Genomic DNA, 18,618 nt, shown 5'->3' with positions numbered 1-18,618 from the left:
CCAGTTGCCCAAACATCACAAAGCAAAAAATAAGTTAAATTGACTTATAAAAGAGGAAAATAAGTATTTTTGCCCTACAACTACATAAACTAAACAGCATTTAATTCAATCAGTATTACAGCTAGGTTTGGCTTGATGTTGAATAACTTTTGCTCATAGTTTGCTAGAACCTTATGCTACTGTATATTAAATTATCATTAAAACAAAATTAACAGTTTCAATTTGCAGTGGGATTTATTAAACATAGAAATAAAACATGAGTGTACAAGCATATTATATATTTTTTTATAATAATTAAGAATAAATTCTTACATCACGAGTTATAAAATAAATACATTTATTGCCTTAAATTAAGTCCAAAAGTACTCTGTACAATTATTGTTAGCGATGTACAAACGAGAACGACAAGTAAAAAATATCCAAAAAACAAAAAATAAAAATTAAAAAGGGTCTTATCGTGAAGTCAGTTAGTTTTCACAATTCTCCGTGTGACAAATCTACGAACAACTTAACAAATTGTGTCAGAATCACAACCAATAGTTTGCATCTTAATTTCATCTCTTATCAATATTACACAAACTATTTTATATCATTGCTCTTTGCTTATTACTAAAACAAGAACCATTCTTTACCTTATATTATAATTACAATTAAATTAAGACTATCTAATTGCTAGCGGGTGTTTCTTACTGGACTGTTGTGCTGATTCTCACAATTACTCCATGCCCTTTGTAATCTCGAGATCTAGAGCTGAATGCAGACTGCTCTACGCGATTCACCGTACACGATCATTCTGTTGGAACGCGCCTTGTGTCTCCAACTATTTATTCGACGTGTTACGTCATCCAACGATACTTGGCAATTGGCACAAAGAAATAAATGAGATCACGGGAGTACTGGACTAGTATCGTTATGATGCTAATATTTAGCTTAGTCCATACATACGGACACGCTCCTATTCATTGTCCCGAAATACATTCATTTATTCTTGAGATAAGGATCGTAACATCATTAAAATCGTTTAAATATCGGTGTCATAGATATATTGACAGAGTTCTTGACCTTATTCAATTACAAAATCGAGATCATTATTGCGCGATTGTCAAATACTATGACGACAAAACAATGCCGATATAAATTCATAAGACGTGTGTATTCACTAACTAGTTATTGCTATAAATCAATTTGTGTAACGTAAACGCCACAAATCGAGTTGTGACATCTATCTATAAATACATAATATATAATATAATATTGGAACGGTGTTGCATATTTGTGCAATGCAGCATATAAGTAAGTATCGCAGTCTGCACACAGGTCCGAGTGTGACATTGCGCGGCTCCACTCGCGCCCGCATCCGCCGGGGTTCATTGCTTTATAAACAAGGCATTACTTAACCAAGGCCACTGTGTCATCCACAATGTGCGACTACTAGCCTAGCATATTAATATGCCCTATGTACTAAGATTAAAACAAAAACTGTTGCGTTCAGATAATCTTGGCATTGTTCATACAGAATTACAGACGATAATAAATTAAATAAGACGGTTAAAAATATCACGAAATTAAATTCACGTGGCAAATAATATGGCATCAGAATTTAAGTACTTTTAATAATTAAAAGTAAAGACTACTAACACTTGCAATGCGCAAGCTTTAGCTTCTCAGTGGAGTATAAAAAATGCTATACTCGCAACTAGCTGTATTGTAATCATTTAAGAGTCTAGTAAAGGTATTGGAAGACAGAAAAACATTGCTATTCAGATCAAAATGAAACAGTTGTAAAAACTGATACATCAAATTCAATTTATACTGGCCATTAAGCCAAAATAATTATAATAAACCAATTTTACTAATAAGATTAATTAATATAAAACTAAAATGGACAAAACATATAAAATTATGTACTTCTGTGTTATTAAAGTAACCAAAGTGCGGATTCAATAGTTTAAGATTACATTTAACACAGGGATGGGCTCCATTAATTTCAAAATTGACTAGATATCTGTGTGCATAGGAATCATATATAAAAATAGCTAAGTAAAGGAACCGATACACTGAAATTCTGGCATGTCTGTGTAAAAAACCATCTAAAACTAATTTATTGCCATAAGCAAAAAATTACGTCTAAAACTGTACTTTAAATTATGTAGAGTACACAATAACACGTCTAAATTTTGTACAATTTGTACAAACGCATCTGCATTCACTAACATAAAAATCATGCTCAGTCAAGAAACCTAGAATAATGACCTAAATCGAAACCGATACGCTAGTAAACATAATAATAAAATTAGTTTGAAAAACTTCACAACATCGAAAAATCTCACAATAATACGCGGACTAACGAAAATCACTAACAAAATATTTGATCTCTCATTTCACTGGTGTACAATTTATTAAGTACGGTCGCGTCTCTCGACGACGAAAAACACAAACTACCACCGATCAGTCTGCAATACAAAAGAACGAACGTCGCTAAAAGTGAACAGCGTCGACAGGCCGTATCGTAGATCGCGGTGGGGGGCGGCGCAGAGGCCGGGCGGGGCGGTCACGCCGCGGCACCGAGTCGGGCAGCACAGGGCGCGGCCCGCAGCCATCACTTGGACGGCTGGTAGGGCGGGTAGGCCTGGTGCGGCTGCGCGGCGCGGCTGCCCGTCGCGTACAGCTGCTGCTGGAAGTTGTGGAACTGCGCCGCGTACGTGGGGTCGGCCGTGGACGGCACCGCGAAGCCCTGCCCCTTGAAGCCCGGGCCCGGCCCGCCCATCGACGGCGGCAGCGGCTGCGCCGCGCCCATGCGCACGTTGCCGGGCCCGCCCATGCCGCCCTTCACGCCGCGGAAGTTGGGCCCGCACATGGGGTTGGGGCCCGGCCCGCCGAACGGGTCGTTGGCCATCTTGGGCGGCGAGTTGAAGCCGGCCGGGTAGTGGTGCGGCATACGCAGCATGCCGCCCGGCGCTCGCATGACTCCCCGCATACCGCCCTCCATATCCATACCGCGGGCGCTGGGGAAGTAAGGCACGCCACCCTTGCCGCCTTCCATCTGCATTGGATTCGTGACTCTTTGCAAGAAGTCGAGACTGGGGGGCCCTCTGGGACCGGAATTGCACGGCATCTGAGGCCTCGTCGGTAGGTACTGTATCGTGTTAGGTGCGCTCGCTTTAACTTGAACGTTGGCACCGTTGAAGGGCGGCATCTTGCCGGCACCGCCCATCCTAGGTCCCATCATTGCTGCGTCAGGTCCCATTGGTCCCATAGGCCCGCCCATGGGCCCACCACCCATTTTTGGACTTAGATTCATGTCTGGAGGGAAGTCACCACCGCCCATCATTCCTTCCATCGGACCGCCCATTCCGGGGCCTCCCATATTATCCATATGGCATCCTGCGAAAAACAGATCAAGGATAAGAAAGACATCGATTAAGAAAATTAAGTACTATAGACCACTACGGTAGACGCATACCTAATTCATTCATCATCATGTGTGGATGTCCATGCGGATGCATTGAGTGATGGTGTTGCATATGATGTGGTCCAGATCCAAAGGGTCCCATGCCGCTACCGTTAGGTCCCATGGGTCCGCCCGGACCGGGACCCCCGCCGCCCACCGTGTTTGTCAACTGTTGTGACATCTGTGCGAGCGACGAAATGGGGTCGAAGGAAGACGTGGATGTGCCCATGGGTCCATTGGGACCCTGGTTAGGGTTGATGGGAATGTTGTCTGGCCTGTTCATACTGCACGGTCCAGGGAAGGGGCCGGGAAGACTCGTGCTGTTTGGACCACCGGATAACGTTGTCTGCGTAACAAAGAAAACGCCATGAACAGAATGTCGCTACAATCAGTTTATGTACTAAAAAGTCATAGATAGGGCTTACTTCATTATTTCCCGCGAGCGTGTCGTCCATGTTCCCGCTGTTGCTGGGCGCGGTACTGTTGGCGACACTACAACTACTCTTGCTGCCGGCACACGAGGAGGCGACTGACGACGGCGCGTAAGGACCTTGACTCAACGGTTCTCGCTGAGGGGTTTTGGAAGCGCTGTCTTGACTTGACCTGTTTGATGAGGGGCTTGGGCGGGATTTCTCATCTAGAAGAAAATCACAAAATAATTAAATTTACAAACTACTTTGTAAGGGGTGACAGATAACCTCAAAACAGCAATTTGCAGGCTATCCAATTTCAAAGTCATCGCCAGATTGACTTGGAAAGAAAGGTGATCTCAGCAAGCTAAAGAAAAAAGCTTATTGGAGCCTAGCCTGGAGAAATGTTTCCCAGTCTTTGAATAAATTGTTTTTTTGTCATACATACCACATTTAGTGCTGGCGCCTGAGGTCGGTGTTTGTGGATTGTTGAAGCCAGGACTCTGTTCAAGGGAGAAGCGCCCCGCGCGCGCCTCTGATAGCGACGAATGTGGCTCGGGGGTGCCCGGCATCATGCTGTAGATATACATACAATACATTAACACAAAAAACCTTAAAAAGACATCAATGGTAGAGAAAATACTTTTGATTGACAACAAATTTTTATTGAGACAAGTTACTACATTTCATGATGCTTTTTGGATTATACAATAAAAAAACAAGTTAGTTGCAATACTGAACATATCCTTTCAGTTGAAATGAAGTATGAATAAAAACATAGCATTAGTTCAAATGTATGTGTCATATTGTAACAAGAATGATACATACCCGGCGGGTGATTTCTGATTAGAATTAGATTGTGGCGTTTGCCCCCCACTGTTTGACGGCGGCCCGTTGTCTTTTAACGATGTGTTCGGTTGTTTTTGTATCGTTAACTCTTGACCTGTTAGAATCACATCAATTCATTAACAACGTATGAGGACAAACAGATGTTGACCGACGAACATAGAATGAAAGAACGAATTAGCCATAGAGTATGAAGGTACATTATGTTAGCACATTTTCACCAACCACCACCAAAATGAAAACATAAAAAAATACGGAAAACACACAAACAACTACTGTGAAACACATGAAACGAACAATACAGCACCTTTATTCATAAACGCATGGCACTTTCGTATCTCATCTTGGCAAATAGAATAGTTTTGCCTCTTTCTCTCAAGGTATGTTTAGACAGGGACGAAACTATCTGTAAGCTATTTCCATTTTGCGTTTATGAATAAAAAAGGCAGTCATTCACACGTAATATTTACATCAAAAGTAAATATAAAGTGTAACTACCTACACAAATGCAACGTTATTACAAGATGACTGAGAGTAATGTGTTAAACACATAATATTATCTAAGTAACCTTGCACGTTATACAAAACAGTAAAACATTTAAAAGCGTAATAAAAATGCAGTCTTAATTAGAGTCGCAAGCAGAAATAATACTATCATAGTTAAATATGTTTAGATCGGGGTTATATTTTATTTTGTAAGACGTATATTAAATGAGAAACGTTTGTAATGAGAAGTAATTTGATGATTTGATTGAGTACAACCCCAAGTGGATTATTTCTGTGGACGTCCAATCAAGCTAGTTACCTTCAAACTGGTTGAGATAGGATATTTGCTGCGGCGACGGCACGGGCATCAAACTTGGCTCCTTGCCGTGAGAACCACCCTGTTGATTCTTCTGCTGCTGCGCCGCCAAACATTGGAGAGTACGGACAAACACCCCCTCGTCTAGTTTCTCTAGTATCTCTTTAGTGGCCAATATTTGATCCAACATTTTTGAATTCCAATTCGAATTAGATTTAAAGCCACGTGATATAAAGTCCATTTTTGTGTGGCAGAGGTGTATTCCATAATTTTGAAGGATTTTTATGTTATTCGTTGTTATTTCATCACACGGTGGGATTTCAAGCGTCAAGCGTTTTGCGGGGGGAGGGGAAGGAAAACAAAAAATACGCATTACAACTACAGAAAAACAAAATAAAAAGAAAAAACAAATCGCACACTTTATACCAATGTATTTGGTGCAAAATGTCAAAATAAAAAAAAATTACAATCTGTCGTGGTTGGGAAAATGTCTAACACAGATAAAAAATATACGAGCATGCTACTACTACTTCTATGGCTTCTGATAATGTAAATTCTCATGCGACACTTCATCAACACTTACCGAATATGCTTCATATACCATGAATGAAAAGGACAACACGTTTAAGCTTCCCAGTAATTTGAATGCTAAGACAAACTTATTTACGAAATAATCCAACAAGGATTGTTACCCCACAGTATTGACACTTGATTCCGATACAGTTGCAAGCCAAGACAGATAAGACACTGTAATGGTTTAAGTTAAAAATGCCTCATAATAAATAGTAAAAACATTTGATTCTCGATTTCGTAGGTATAATTTAGCTCAATATTCCCTTGAAATGTCCTTTAAATTCACTACGTCTAAGTAAATGTTATTAGTTAGTTGTAAAATGCAGGTACTAACCGGGCGCGTCCTGTTTGGGTCCCGGCTTGCAATGCGCGGGACTGTTGAGGCCGCTGCCGGCGCGGGACGCTTCCGCCGACATCGGCATTTGGACTGAACCGTGGCCGGGGGATTGTGTTGCTATGGAGACAATTTATTAACAAAAATCAGTACTTAGCTGTTCCCCATTTTGAAGTAATCAAAGAGGCCGGTCCCTAGTGATCAATATTTCACAATATTAGTGGCTATTTAGGATTTATGCAATATTTTTGCTAGCTTTCATTCGTATGTGTATGGTTTCGATAAATTTAATTATTCTAGCTCAATGCAAACACAATTTTATTGTAGGTCTAAGGTCTCTGGGTCGCCTTATTTATGCGAAATATTCAGGTTAGGTTACAATTGAGCAAAGACAGGTTGTTCAAAACGACCGTTAGTCAGCAGCAGCTTAGCTTTATAAGCCCGGTTTCCAGCCGCATAAACTACATACTTTGGAATTCCAATTTGGTGGAAATACAAGGGTGCAGTTTGCGCTTGCGAGTTTAACGAAGTTATTAATAAGTCAGTTTCGCTCGCGGTGGAAACCGGGCTTTAGGTACATCAACCGTAACGTCTTGATATATAAAAGTATACTAATATATAAGTATAATGAGTTACCTATAGGCACAGAGGCGGATCGGTGTAAAGGCGAGGCACCGTAGGGCGGCGGCGGCAGACAGCCGCCTCGCTCCGAGCACGGCGACTTGACTTGTGTGCCTGGAACATAGTGCACTGCTTGAAGTCACCTTGTTTACTTACTTTCGCAATGGATCACACGTCGAAAATCGGTAAAAATATCTTAATTCACTCATATTTTCAATAGAAGTGGACAAACGAATAAAAATGAGTGTCATTAATCATCAAAAGTTGACTAGCCGCAACAATTTGTTGACAGCAACTGTTGTTTCTTTAGATAGCAGGGACACCGAGTTGCTAGAGTAATTTTCTAAATCTTGGCGTCATGAGAGTTAAATGCGAAACCAATTTGGATGGAGCGTAAAAGTTATAAAGTCGACGATTTGGGTGTTGACGTTGTTCTTAAGGTTATAAAGTCAACAAGCCATCGAGAAGTATCACCGAGTCTATGACTTCGGTGTGTAAACTAAAATAGCTTAAAACCATATCCCTCGGTTTGTGAGGTACATTTATCGGTAATTTATATATTCAATGAAATAGGGCATACATCTGCTATATTATCTATAACTCCTATATGTGGCTAATAACAGAGCTACTGACACATTAGTTTGAAATACTCACTTAATTCATTATCCATAGACTTGGGGTCGTCGAAGAACTGGTGGTGTATCTTCTGCCAGTCGATGTCTGCTGAGGCGGGACTCTTGGGACTGCGGAGTCCCGGCTTGTGGACGCCAGGACCCAACCCACCCGGGTCGCCTGGACCCATCTGTTGAAATAAAATATTTTAGTGTCATCAATACACATTTATAAATGGTATATTTATACTATATGAATAGTATAGTATATGTATATTAAATAGACATATTTATAAAAAGTAGGATTTAGAAATTTAGTTTATGTAATACCACATAATGGTAAACGATTTTTGTAGTAAAAATTAATTCCATTAGACAGTTACGCCTACTAGGATAAGTATAGATACGGCAATAGGTTCATTAACAGGTCAAACAATATGTCAAGGACAAATATAACTATACTCTGGCCATTTCAAACGTGCGAACTGATTCATGTCATTTTATCGGAGTCTCTCGCTCGCACTTACACATTGTCTCATTCTTTTGATTATGACGTAGTTCGCACGTTTGTAACGGCTGATTATAGTCATAAATCTCTTTAATATTTTCAAGGGTATAAATAAAAGCAACGTTACTCACGTTTCTCCCGCGGCCGTACTCGTCACACATGGGCCCATTGACGGGCATGCCGTGGTGGTCGGGCCCGCAGTCCCCGTGCGGCACCATGCCTCCCATCATGCTCCCGTCCATCATGATGCCGCCTGCAACACGCGGCACTACATGTACCATCGAGAATATGCTAAGATTGTGGTATAGGTGGTGATAGTGTGCAAGAAAGTATAGAAATATAATAGTAATTATAGTTATATTTCACTTGGTTATTTGTGTAATTGTATAGTTCTGTCTCTTTTATTCGTCGTAGGAGTGAATGAGACATCATGACGAATACATTTACACAAAAATTCAAGTGAAATATCACTATAATGGACAAGAATATAGGTGTTCAATTCAATCGATAGTAATATGAAAAAAAAATCACAGATCAATAGGTTAAGGTTTCTAACCATTTTATACATTCTGGTCCATTATTATAGAATATTTAAAGAAATGTAAACTTATAGATACAAAGAGCGCCAATAGAAGAGGTAGATAGTAAGGCAACAAAATGCTTTAATAAAATATTGGACTTTAGATTTTTGAATGTATCTGTTTAATATTACACATGCACGCAAGATGAAGAGAAGAAAATAATTCAAACGAACTCACCGTTCATGGCATTGAGATTAGGTCCTGGCATCATTCTAGGTCCCATGTGTGGTCCACCCATCATACAAGGTTTAGGCCCTCCCATTCCGCCCATGGGATTTGGCATCCGCTAGAAAATATCAATACAAAGACATTAGAAATAATCTTCATAAAAATCAATATTAATTATTGATGTAGTTATATCAATTGTTTTTTATAACTTACCCCCATAGGTCCTCCACAACCTCTGCCCATGTGCATGTCTGTGCACATGCCTGTCTTCATGTCAGGCCCTCCACACGGACCTCTGATGCCTTTCATACCACAAGGGCCCATAGGACCCATAGGTCCGTTAGGTCCCATACCACCCATCATAGGCCCGTTCGGACCCATCATTCCATTAGGTCCCATAGACCCGTGCCCACCCATTCCCATACCGCCCGGCCCACCCATGCCTCCCATCGGGCCACCCATAGGTCCGTTCGGGCCCATCGGACCGCCTGGACCCATTGGACCACCCATTGGGCCGTTAGGACCCATAGGTCCAGCCATAGTACAACTAGGCCCGGAGTTCATGCTGTTTGACATTGAGACCATAGGTCCATTAGGTCCAGACATAGGGCCGTTTGGTCCCATACCAGACATGGGCGGGAAAGGTCCCATATTCATGTTGGCAGAGGAGTTTGGAGGGTTTATGTCGTTGGGGGGTTGTGAGCCGTCTCCTGAGCCTTGGTTGGGGTTGTTACCACCACTTTCTGGGAATAACATCTGTTGCATCTTGCGTATTGTCGCTAACTGTTCCTCTCTGTGTGCGCGTTGTTGCGGGGTTAAGTTCTCGTCGGGTATTTTCACACCTGAGAATGAAAAACCTATGTTATAGCATCAATTGAAACTAACGAATTCCTCTTCTCTAAAGAAGTTAACGAAACATAAAACTTCTACAAGACTGTTTACAAAATTATGATCACTTTTTAGAGAAACATTACCACTACCTTTAGGTCCAGTCTGGCACGGCTGGTCGGAGCCCGAGTCCGCGTTGGCGGCGCTCGTGGGCACGTCCTGGGGCTGAGAGCCAGCCTCGGAGCACGCGGGCAGAGCACCCGGACCGTTCGCCATACCGTTCGACATTACAGAGGGGTTTTTCTGTAAAATAAAATATTATTTTTAGCCATGTGTTTATACTTGAAAGTGGTGAACTAGATTTTCCTATAAAACCGACAAAGTAGTTAATTGACATCATAAACCAATAAAAGAAGTAGTTACGAATTATAGTGACCAGTAGTTTGCATATCATGCCAATTATTAAAGCTTGTTTTAAAGTGTACGCTCATTCCAGTTAGTTAATAAATACGTGTAAAATCGTTCACTTACGGTGTCCCAGGGCATTTCACCATCAGCACCGAGGCCGTCCATGACACCACAGGACGGGGTGCCCCCTGGAAACCCATCCATTGGTCCCATACCCGGTCCCATCTGACCCATTGGACTAGGCCCACCCTTCATCATCATCATTTGTCCGCCCGGCCCACCCATCCTATTCGGACCCATCATGTTAGGGCCCATCATATTAGGTCCCATGCCGCCGTGTCCCATCGGGCCCATGTTTGGTCCCATAGGACCTCCCATCATGTGTCCCATTTGGTTAGGCCCACCCATCATATTAGGCCCGCCGCGCATCCCTCCTCTGGTTTTAGCCATGGCAAGATTGTTTAACCATTGAGCGGGACTCTGTTTGTTGAATTGACCCATTTTGAGTGGATGTTTCTGTGAATTATACAATTTGCATTTAAATTGACATGTAACATAGTAGTTCAAATAGATTCGAGTTTAATGCAACTAGTTTACAGTGAAATTAATGGTTAAGTAATTGATACGTTCGTTTAGTAGCACACTAAAGAGCAAACAGGTTGTTTGATCAAGTGATAAGTAGTTATCCGAATGTACTAACGTGTGCACTCGTACTGTACTTATAGTGATACGGTCTAATCACTGGCACTTGTTGCTGCTACTAATTTACAAGGCTTTTGGACACGTTGTAGTTGTTATCACGGTGTACTTAACAATTTTGTTTGGAAAGATAAACATACTAATATGGGTATGGGAAAATCTTACAAGAATCTAAATCAGAAGTTATTTTGACGATTCTGCTTTATAATCCAGCGGTGCAGTGGGTCTTAAATACAATGAAAAATATCGTACTTTACCTATTTTTTCTCGACATTTTGGGCAAGATGACATAGATACATCACAGAAATTCGTTTTTTTATATATCCCAAAGGACGTCATATGAATACTGAAAGGTTAACTCAGAAAAGTTCTCCAAAAATGCTGTAGTCTCAAAACTCACCTCAAGGTATTTCTTAGTGCCCGGCTGCGCACAATGATACGCAATGATGGAGTGATGCTGTCCCGAGATGACGGCCTCAGCGCCTTTGTTAGCCAGAAGCGTAGAGAACACGAAGATTTGGCTTTGCTGCTGGGAGAACATCCATTATTTACTACACTTTTGGTTTCATGAACATTATTCATTATTATACTGATTACTAAACGAATAACCCCAGGTTTCTGAGGTACATTTAGGGGTAGTTTATCTATTCAATAGTGTTGAAACTCATATAAAATAAATGCTATTTAATAGATAAACTACCGCTAAATGTACTCAGAAACCGGGCATTAGGCGAGTAAGATAATTTATAGTATGGACTGCCGTATATGGAATATGAATTACTTTGTTTCATGTTGGCTACTGATTGAATATAGTGACTTGTGAGTCAACGGTTACAATATTGGCCGAATCGCGCGCCATAGGCTAGGTGTTCAACCTTAAAAAAAAGCTTTAGCCGCGAGGCCCACATAGGCGCACTTAAAAGCGCGTATTTACTAGAACGAGAAAACAATGTGATGATAGAGCGAATGCATGTTCCGTACAAATGTTACTGGCGTCTAATAAACTATAGACGCTCTATGGAAATAGCTTTTCCGACAAGTATTATTAAAATTATGAATGAAATAACTCCAAGAAATAAGTTCCATTGCCCCGGCGTTGGATAACAGAATATACTATTGGACGACAGCCAACTATAATAGACAATTTTATAAAATTATACAAAAATCTCTGATTGCTTATTAATAACAGAACTGTACTAGCATTTTAGGCATATTTTTGGATTTGATAATAAAATAAAGTAATTTTACTAAGCTATGTTGTTACCTCCATGCTTCCGGCCTGTTTGCTTATGACATTAGACGGCAGTGTTTGAGCTTCGCTGGCCGACATGGGTCCCATAGACACGCCGGGTCCTATTGGACCCCCGGCACCGCCCATGCGACATGACCCCATGTTCTCTGGACCCCCGTTGGGATTGCGACAGTTTTGACCACCATCCTATGGAAGAAAATATATTAATTACAGGTCCTTAACAATACAAGTAAAAAATTTGGTGAATTATGCGGCGTATAACTTTATAATTGTAACAATACCGATATAGTTATAAGTATTTTAATCATTTAAAACGTCATGAAGATGTCATATTTGGCTTCTGAAATTCAATAATAAATCTTATTACATACGTGCGTGCGAGTGAAAGGGAGCGCGATTAGTTTGGCGCGTTCGTAATATGTGGATAAACATAACAAAATATCACAATTTATGCACAATATTAAACTATTATTTTCTAGGAAGGCCGTTAAAAGTGCACTGACGATATTTTTCAACACTTCCGTAACTTGTATACACCGCAATTTACCATTTTATAATAATAAATTTCCTTCTAACAATAAAAGGAAAAATAGAAAATAATTTCACAATTTTAATTGGCTTTATTCCTATCTCGTTTTCCGGAAATATAGTCATAATTATTTTATAACATGACAACTTTTAACATTAAGGAAGAGCGTCAATTTGACAACACGTACGAAAATAGTTTCGCCCTTCCCAGGTGCAGTTAGTTACAATAATAAAGAGCATAACTGGTTCTAGGTTTTACCCTATAACACAATAATCGACACTATTTCGTTTAAACAATAGATTCATTGTTCAATAAGTCAAGAAAAATGAAAGCTCCCTAAGTGTCTCATACAATGGATGTAAAACAATAAGATTTTTACCTGAAGATTATTTGTTGAGCCCCTGAGGCCGGTTTGTGGGTCCAATATGTCTGTAGAGTCTGATGACAACCGTTCGGACTTCAAAGATGCTGGCCCGCCTAACTCGCATTGTGGAGATTTTGTTGGGTCACCTACACCAAAATAATAAAAAATATATCAGTAATTGTCTGCCTGTAATAGAATTTCATCAAACTATTCTAAGTGTGGATGCTTCTTGATGAAATAAAAAATGTTTTAATATAAGATTAAATTGTATTCGACGTCGATATATGTCGCCGACGCGTCGCAAACACCGAATGGAGGTTTTGTATGCGCTTAATATATTTTATCATGAATCTTATTTACAAGAAAATAAAATACTTAATACTATAGTAGATTATTTGTTTAATGACATAAAATTTGTATAAACAAAAGTGTTATTTCTTAAATAACAATTTAATAAGTGCAACATAAAAATATATTAATGCGCAAATTAAAATTTATTGATCAGTTTTGTTTGTATATCTCGTTCTTATTAATCAGAATGGATAAAGTTATATCTTGACTTACCATCACTATCCATAAGGCCGTCAATTTCAGTCTTGATGCCGTCCACGCCCATGTCAGCTGTGGAGTCTTCGCCCCCCGACTGGGTATGTGGCTCCATCTTCACCCGGTGCGGAGGTTCATCGGGCTCTTTCTTCAGCGCCGCCGGGGTCGGCAGCGACGCTGACGGCGGCCGCGACCCATGACCTACGTACAGTGAACTTAGGTAACGTCTAACACTCATATTGCACTTAAAACTATTTATTAGTAAACTATAAAAAATAAGTTGAGGTGCTACACTCGCGACCTCTTTGCACCAATGGTGGGATGATAATGAACCAATTAGATAACAGTGTTGCCATAATATAAGGGAGTGTTGCCAGTTCTGTGCTAAATAAATAAATATGTTTTAAATAATTTTCATTAGCACAAAAATGTAATACCGAAAACTGCTTTAGAGATTCGTTCAAAATAATGAAGCGTATATTGACGATTAATCGTAAAAATAATAGTGCAGATATATTTTACTATTGTTTAAGTTATTATATATCATTTGAAATGTAAACTTTGTTTACAGTTTTCCAATGAAATACGATGTTAGTAGAATCACGAAGCGAAAAATACGCATATTTCTTCTCAGATGCATTGGAGCATTTTAATTAGCACATAAACGAGAATATACTTGTGGAAAGCAAGCTGATTTATAAGTTTATAGTATAACTAGATTGTTAATTGGCATCGTGGGGATAAACAACGATTCCTATACTACAGATAAATCAGATGAATCTATTATGTGCATAGTTATTTGCTTTCACCATTATTGCTTATTTTCTATTGGCAAATTGTCTAAAGAAATTTATTATGGCTGAGGTGCATTAATTAATTAACTGGTTTAAATACCTTTCAGTAGATGTATATTTGTAGTGTATATTTTTATATTAGAATATGTTTCTTATTGTTGAAATATACTTTAAATGTTATCAATGTTTAGTAAAAATCTATTCAGCCGTTTTAGGAGTAATTTGATAACTTCTCCTTATATTATATACAAAATGAAGCATTGTGATAGTATGAAATTGGATCTATAATATATTCGAGGTATTAAATGGTACACATTTATAACAAACAGTTCAATAAATGAAAAAGAAAATAGTTGGTTTAATAAAAAAACGTTTTGTAAATTATTTATAAAATTTAACAAAACCCTTTTTCACATACAAATGTAATTTATGCTGATATTTTTTTTTTATAACAATGTATTGTTGCAGAACAAAAAGTCACAAAAGTATGGTAATTTTGAGTTTTAACTTGACAAACTTTTTAAATAACCGAAATTAAACCTTATTACTTAATAAAGAGAAATATAAAGTTAAAAATAAATATTGTTGTGCATTGCCAGATTGTTTTTCTAACTTTAAACCTGCTAGCAGAAAGATATCCATACTTGTGTTATGAATTATTTAACTAAAATATTTCTTAAGTAATACATATTTTTTTCTTTATCAGTTATAACAAAATCAAAAATTTAACGCATTTTAGTTTAAAATTTTATAATTATTTAATTGTTCTTGACAAATTACACCTGTATCCTGAGATTTTACAATAGTAATGTATACATTGGAGAAATTATGTATCCATAATTATATCTAGTCAATGTTTTAATTCGAATGCAATTGATTATTTTCTTAAATGTATATTATGCAGTGTTACTTACCGGGCTCAGCAGGATCGCTGGGCTCGTCCTTGAGGCGGGCACCTCCGCCCTTCTCCTTCTCCTTAATCATTCCCCTGCGTGCCTTCGCCAACTTGACTGTACACACAACAACACAACATTAATCGGTGCATGCAGCCTATACACAAACTGCAAATATCATTTTATGTTTTCAAGTGTCAGTAGATCTCGGTTAAATTCATTCTATTTAGTAAATAACAATATTTAGCATATATCTCATACATGAAACATCTTTATAATTTGTTTAGTGCTGATTTACCATATATTATGAGTTTCAGTTTAATTATTATTATACCTAGAAAAACATATTTAATATTGTTTGTAGTTCCAATCGTCATATGTTATGTGTGGTTATATTTTTTTTTAATTAGCCTGTTTCTATGTCCCACTGCAAAGGTCTCTCAATACTTATCGGGCTAAAACTATACCTCATCTCAAAATACAAATTTAATGTCTCATGAATAGCATTATAAATTAAATTATAGATTCAATTGCCTTCTATCATTTTAAAATGAAAATTAAAAATATGGTTTGTTTGTTATTAACGTAATTTATTGTCTGACAGTCAATTATATGAAAACAATAGAAAATAATGACAAAATGGTATTAAAAATATTTCTAGTTTCATATCAAGGGCTTGATTTATTCAAGTACCTTGCAAATAATAAATTTAACCCATTAATGTCCCACTGCTGGGCAATGGGTTTCCTCCCGTAATGAAGGAGGGATTAGGCCTTGAGTCCATCACATGTAACTTTATAGAAATTTGTTAATAAATATATTTTTAAGGGTATTTAAGTATTTGTTGTCAATGAAAGAAATAAAAACCTATACATTGAAAGTAATACTGAAATGTAATATTTCTACAATTATGTTAACCATAACCAATTGAAACAGAGAGTGGAAATAATTAAGTTTTTATTACTGTTCCATAAGGTAGAATATTAATAGTTTATTTTGTACAAAATATGTATATTTCTAGCAACATTAAATATGATCTGAAATAACATTCAAGAGATATACTAGATTATACAAATTATGTGGTTTATTTAGATAATTCAATGATATTCACAATACAATGCCATTTATTCAAAGTTGCTCATAAGTTTTGACATATTATAAAACTTTGTACACAAGTAATTATCATAATTATTTTGTTTGGATGGTCAGGAAGTTATTATTTAGTTTTTAAACCGAACAGCTAATTTAGATTTTTTATAAATTGAAATGAATACAAAAAGGTGTTATCTTGTTGTGATCCTTACTAGTATTATGCAAGTTATTTTGAAATGGCTAGCTTCCTACATTTGATAATTGACAAATATAAGAACTAGACCTTGATTCTACACATATTAAAGCACAATAACTGTCATGAATATGTATTGTTGATGAATTTTTAATGTTGTTTCAAACATAATATTAATAAACAGTTATTGGTGGTTTTGTTTGATGTAGTTTATTGTGATTTTAAAAATGAATACAAGTGAAATACCTGTTTTTTCCAACTTTTGTGCTAAATATCACACATTTATTGAAGTGTGTCACTTTTGAACTTTTTCACTGTGTTTCTCTCAGTGAAAGACCATACGTCGTACCAAAATGTGTAAAATAATTCCATGTGATACTAGTGTAAGTCACAAACAGCAGTGTTGTGCATTTGTATACATACAAAACTAATCCGCGGCGCGGTTTCGTCACGGGCACAATAATTGGCACATGTCCCACAAATCCACAGAACGGCACTTCATTACAAGAATGTCATTATGCTGCACCAAATGATCGAGAGATTATTATAAATAGAGATCACGGAAAACCTTGGCGGTCGGGGGGACGCCGACGGCGCGGAGCGACCCCGCCGTCACTACCAGTCGCCGTGAACCCCTGATCGTTTCCAGATATTCAATTAAAACGAGAATACGCGGCGAATCCCCATAAAAATTCCTGGCTTATTCTCCATACATAAACAATGAGATAGGTCGGGTGTAGACGGGCGCGAGCACACGAAACGCACGTTTACTATGGCCGATTTATTGCCTCGGGAACGCCATTCGAACGAGATGATACCACCGGAGAAAGCGTCTAACATTATTTTATATCATTCGTGTGATCTAATTAAGGTATAACGATGGGTATGCAGCAAGAAACAAAAAATCGGGATCGCTGACATTTTTGTTTATGGTACATCGACGAGATCCAGAATCCACAAATAGCGAAAGAACGTACACGATTACCGCCTCCCGACGGATTCACTAGCACTTGATAACACAAAACACTGTGTTTCTTCACATTTATGTAAGTTTCATCGTCAAAATATACCTGATTTTATTTAATTTCTTTCTATCAGCATTAACACAAATCACCACGCACACACAACACAACATACATATATGTGCACAACACTAGAGCGATGAGCCGATTATCATAATCATTATTCTAATTGATTAGTCGATTTTATTTAGCGTGTTAGAATCGATGCATTTTTTTAACTATTTGTAATGCCGATTTTTTAAGTAGTTTGGAAAAGGTCGTAGATGTGATTAAGAAAAGTTAAGTAGCAAAAAAATCCTTAAAAACTGTCATTTAAACAAACACACTATGGCGTTATTTTATGTACCGAAATTCGAAGTAAATACTGTTTTATTATGCTAACTGTGTGTATCAACTGCAATTAAGCTGGTTTAGGCTTATTAAAATTTATTCTTTGTTATACTATCATCTTACATCTTCAATTTTCTCGGATATTTTTATAATCATACTGGAACTTTATCAAAAAAATATTAAATAACCGCAATCAGGTTGTTTGTTCTTCCTCACCTGGATAACAAGTACAATAATTCAATTGAAATGTCTTTACATAATGAAATAACGGCTGTAAATTATCTAATTTTATACTACTATAACTTATTGCATAAGCCTGTAATTACACATTGATTAAAATTACTATAATCGACTTACTTCGTAGTTGATTATAAAAATCGATTTACTATTTGTTTGTAGTAAAACAACACTACCAGGTACAAATAAAAAAAATCGGATACATTTACCGAAGGTAATTCTCGGATAATTTATTGCTTTGACATATTTCTTACCTTGTTTTATGCATTGGGTTAAAAAGAGACGCAGAGTATTATTATGAGACAAGGTGTTTCTGATGTTTCACATTACTATTGAGACATTCATATTTACCTTTGTTTTTAAAAACATATATAATAATTCCTTTTGCCTCATTTAAACATTTGATTTAAATTAAATTTTAATTTAATTGCATATTTGAATCAAATTTTCTACATTCAGCTCAACAAAACCATGAGTAGTCAGTTAGGCTGAATACAGCTATCAGTGCTCGAACAAAGTCAAACGA

At 37.7% G+C, this 18,618-nt stretch overlaps 1 protein-coding gene across 10 annotated transcripts; it reads right to left on the bottom strand.

Moving 5' to 3' along the window:
* Positions 1–263: 263 nt before the first annotated feature.
* Positions 264–17,657, bottom strand: LOC142983778 (protein BCL9 homolog). 10 transcript variants are annotated; one of them, XM_076130793.1, is made up of 20 exons: positions 17,574–17,657; positions 15,240–15,335; positions 13,550–13,732; positions 13,001–13,131; positions 12,105–12,278; positions 11,241–11,369; positions 10,265–10,657; positions 9,883–10,036; positions 9,119–9,747; positions 8,915–9,023; positions 8,288–8,424; positions 7,692–7,839; positions 7,053–7,166; positions 6,417–6,536; positions 5,513–5,671; positions 4,690–4,804; positions 4,310–4,437; positions 3,877–4,088; positions 3,464–3,797; positions 264–3,384 (listed from the first exon to the last, which is right to left on the bottom strand). In XM_076130793.1, exons 2-20 carry the CDS (start codon positions 15,307–15,309, stop codon positions 2,600–2,602), a joined length of 4,224 nt encoding a protein of 1,407 aa, XP_075986908.1. In that variant the 5' UTR covers positions 15,310–15,335; positions 17,574–17,657; the 3' UTR covers positions 264–2,599. The 10 variants fall into 10 exon arrangements, with proteins under 10 accessions (XP_075986908.1, XP_075986909.1, XP_075986907.1 ...); XM_076130794.1 differs by having other exon boundaries at positions 16,927–17,640; XM_076130792.1 differs by having other exon boundaries at positions 17,481–17,640.
* Between the last annotated feature and the right edge of the window lie 961 nt (positions 17,658–18,618).

This window comes from Anticarsia gemmatalis, chromosome 25 (genome assembly GCF_050436995.1).
Source record: "Anticarsia gemmatalis isolate Benzon Research Colony breed Stoneville strain chromosome 25, ilAntGemm2 primary, whole genome shotgun sequence".
NCBI classification, from domain to species: Eukaryota; Metazoa; Arthropoda; class Insecta; order Lepidoptera; family Erebidae; genus Anticarsia; species Anticarsia gemmatalis.
This window is presented reverse-complemented; position numbering and strand designations above follow the sequence as displayed.

Coding starts and splice junctions, on each gene's coding strand:
- LOC142983778 (XM_076130793.1), bottom strand. CDS start 15,309: ATGATTAAGGAGAAGGAGAAGGGCGGAGGTGCCCGCCTCAAGGACGAG. Junction 12,279..13,000: donor GCTCAACAAATAATCTTCAG/GTAAAAATCTTA, acceptor TTTCTTCCATAG/GATGGTGGTCAAAACTGTCG. Junction 5,672..6,416: donor ACCCAAACAGGACGCGCCCG/GTTAGTACCTGC, acceptor TGGCCACTAAAG/AGATACTAGAGAAACTAGAC.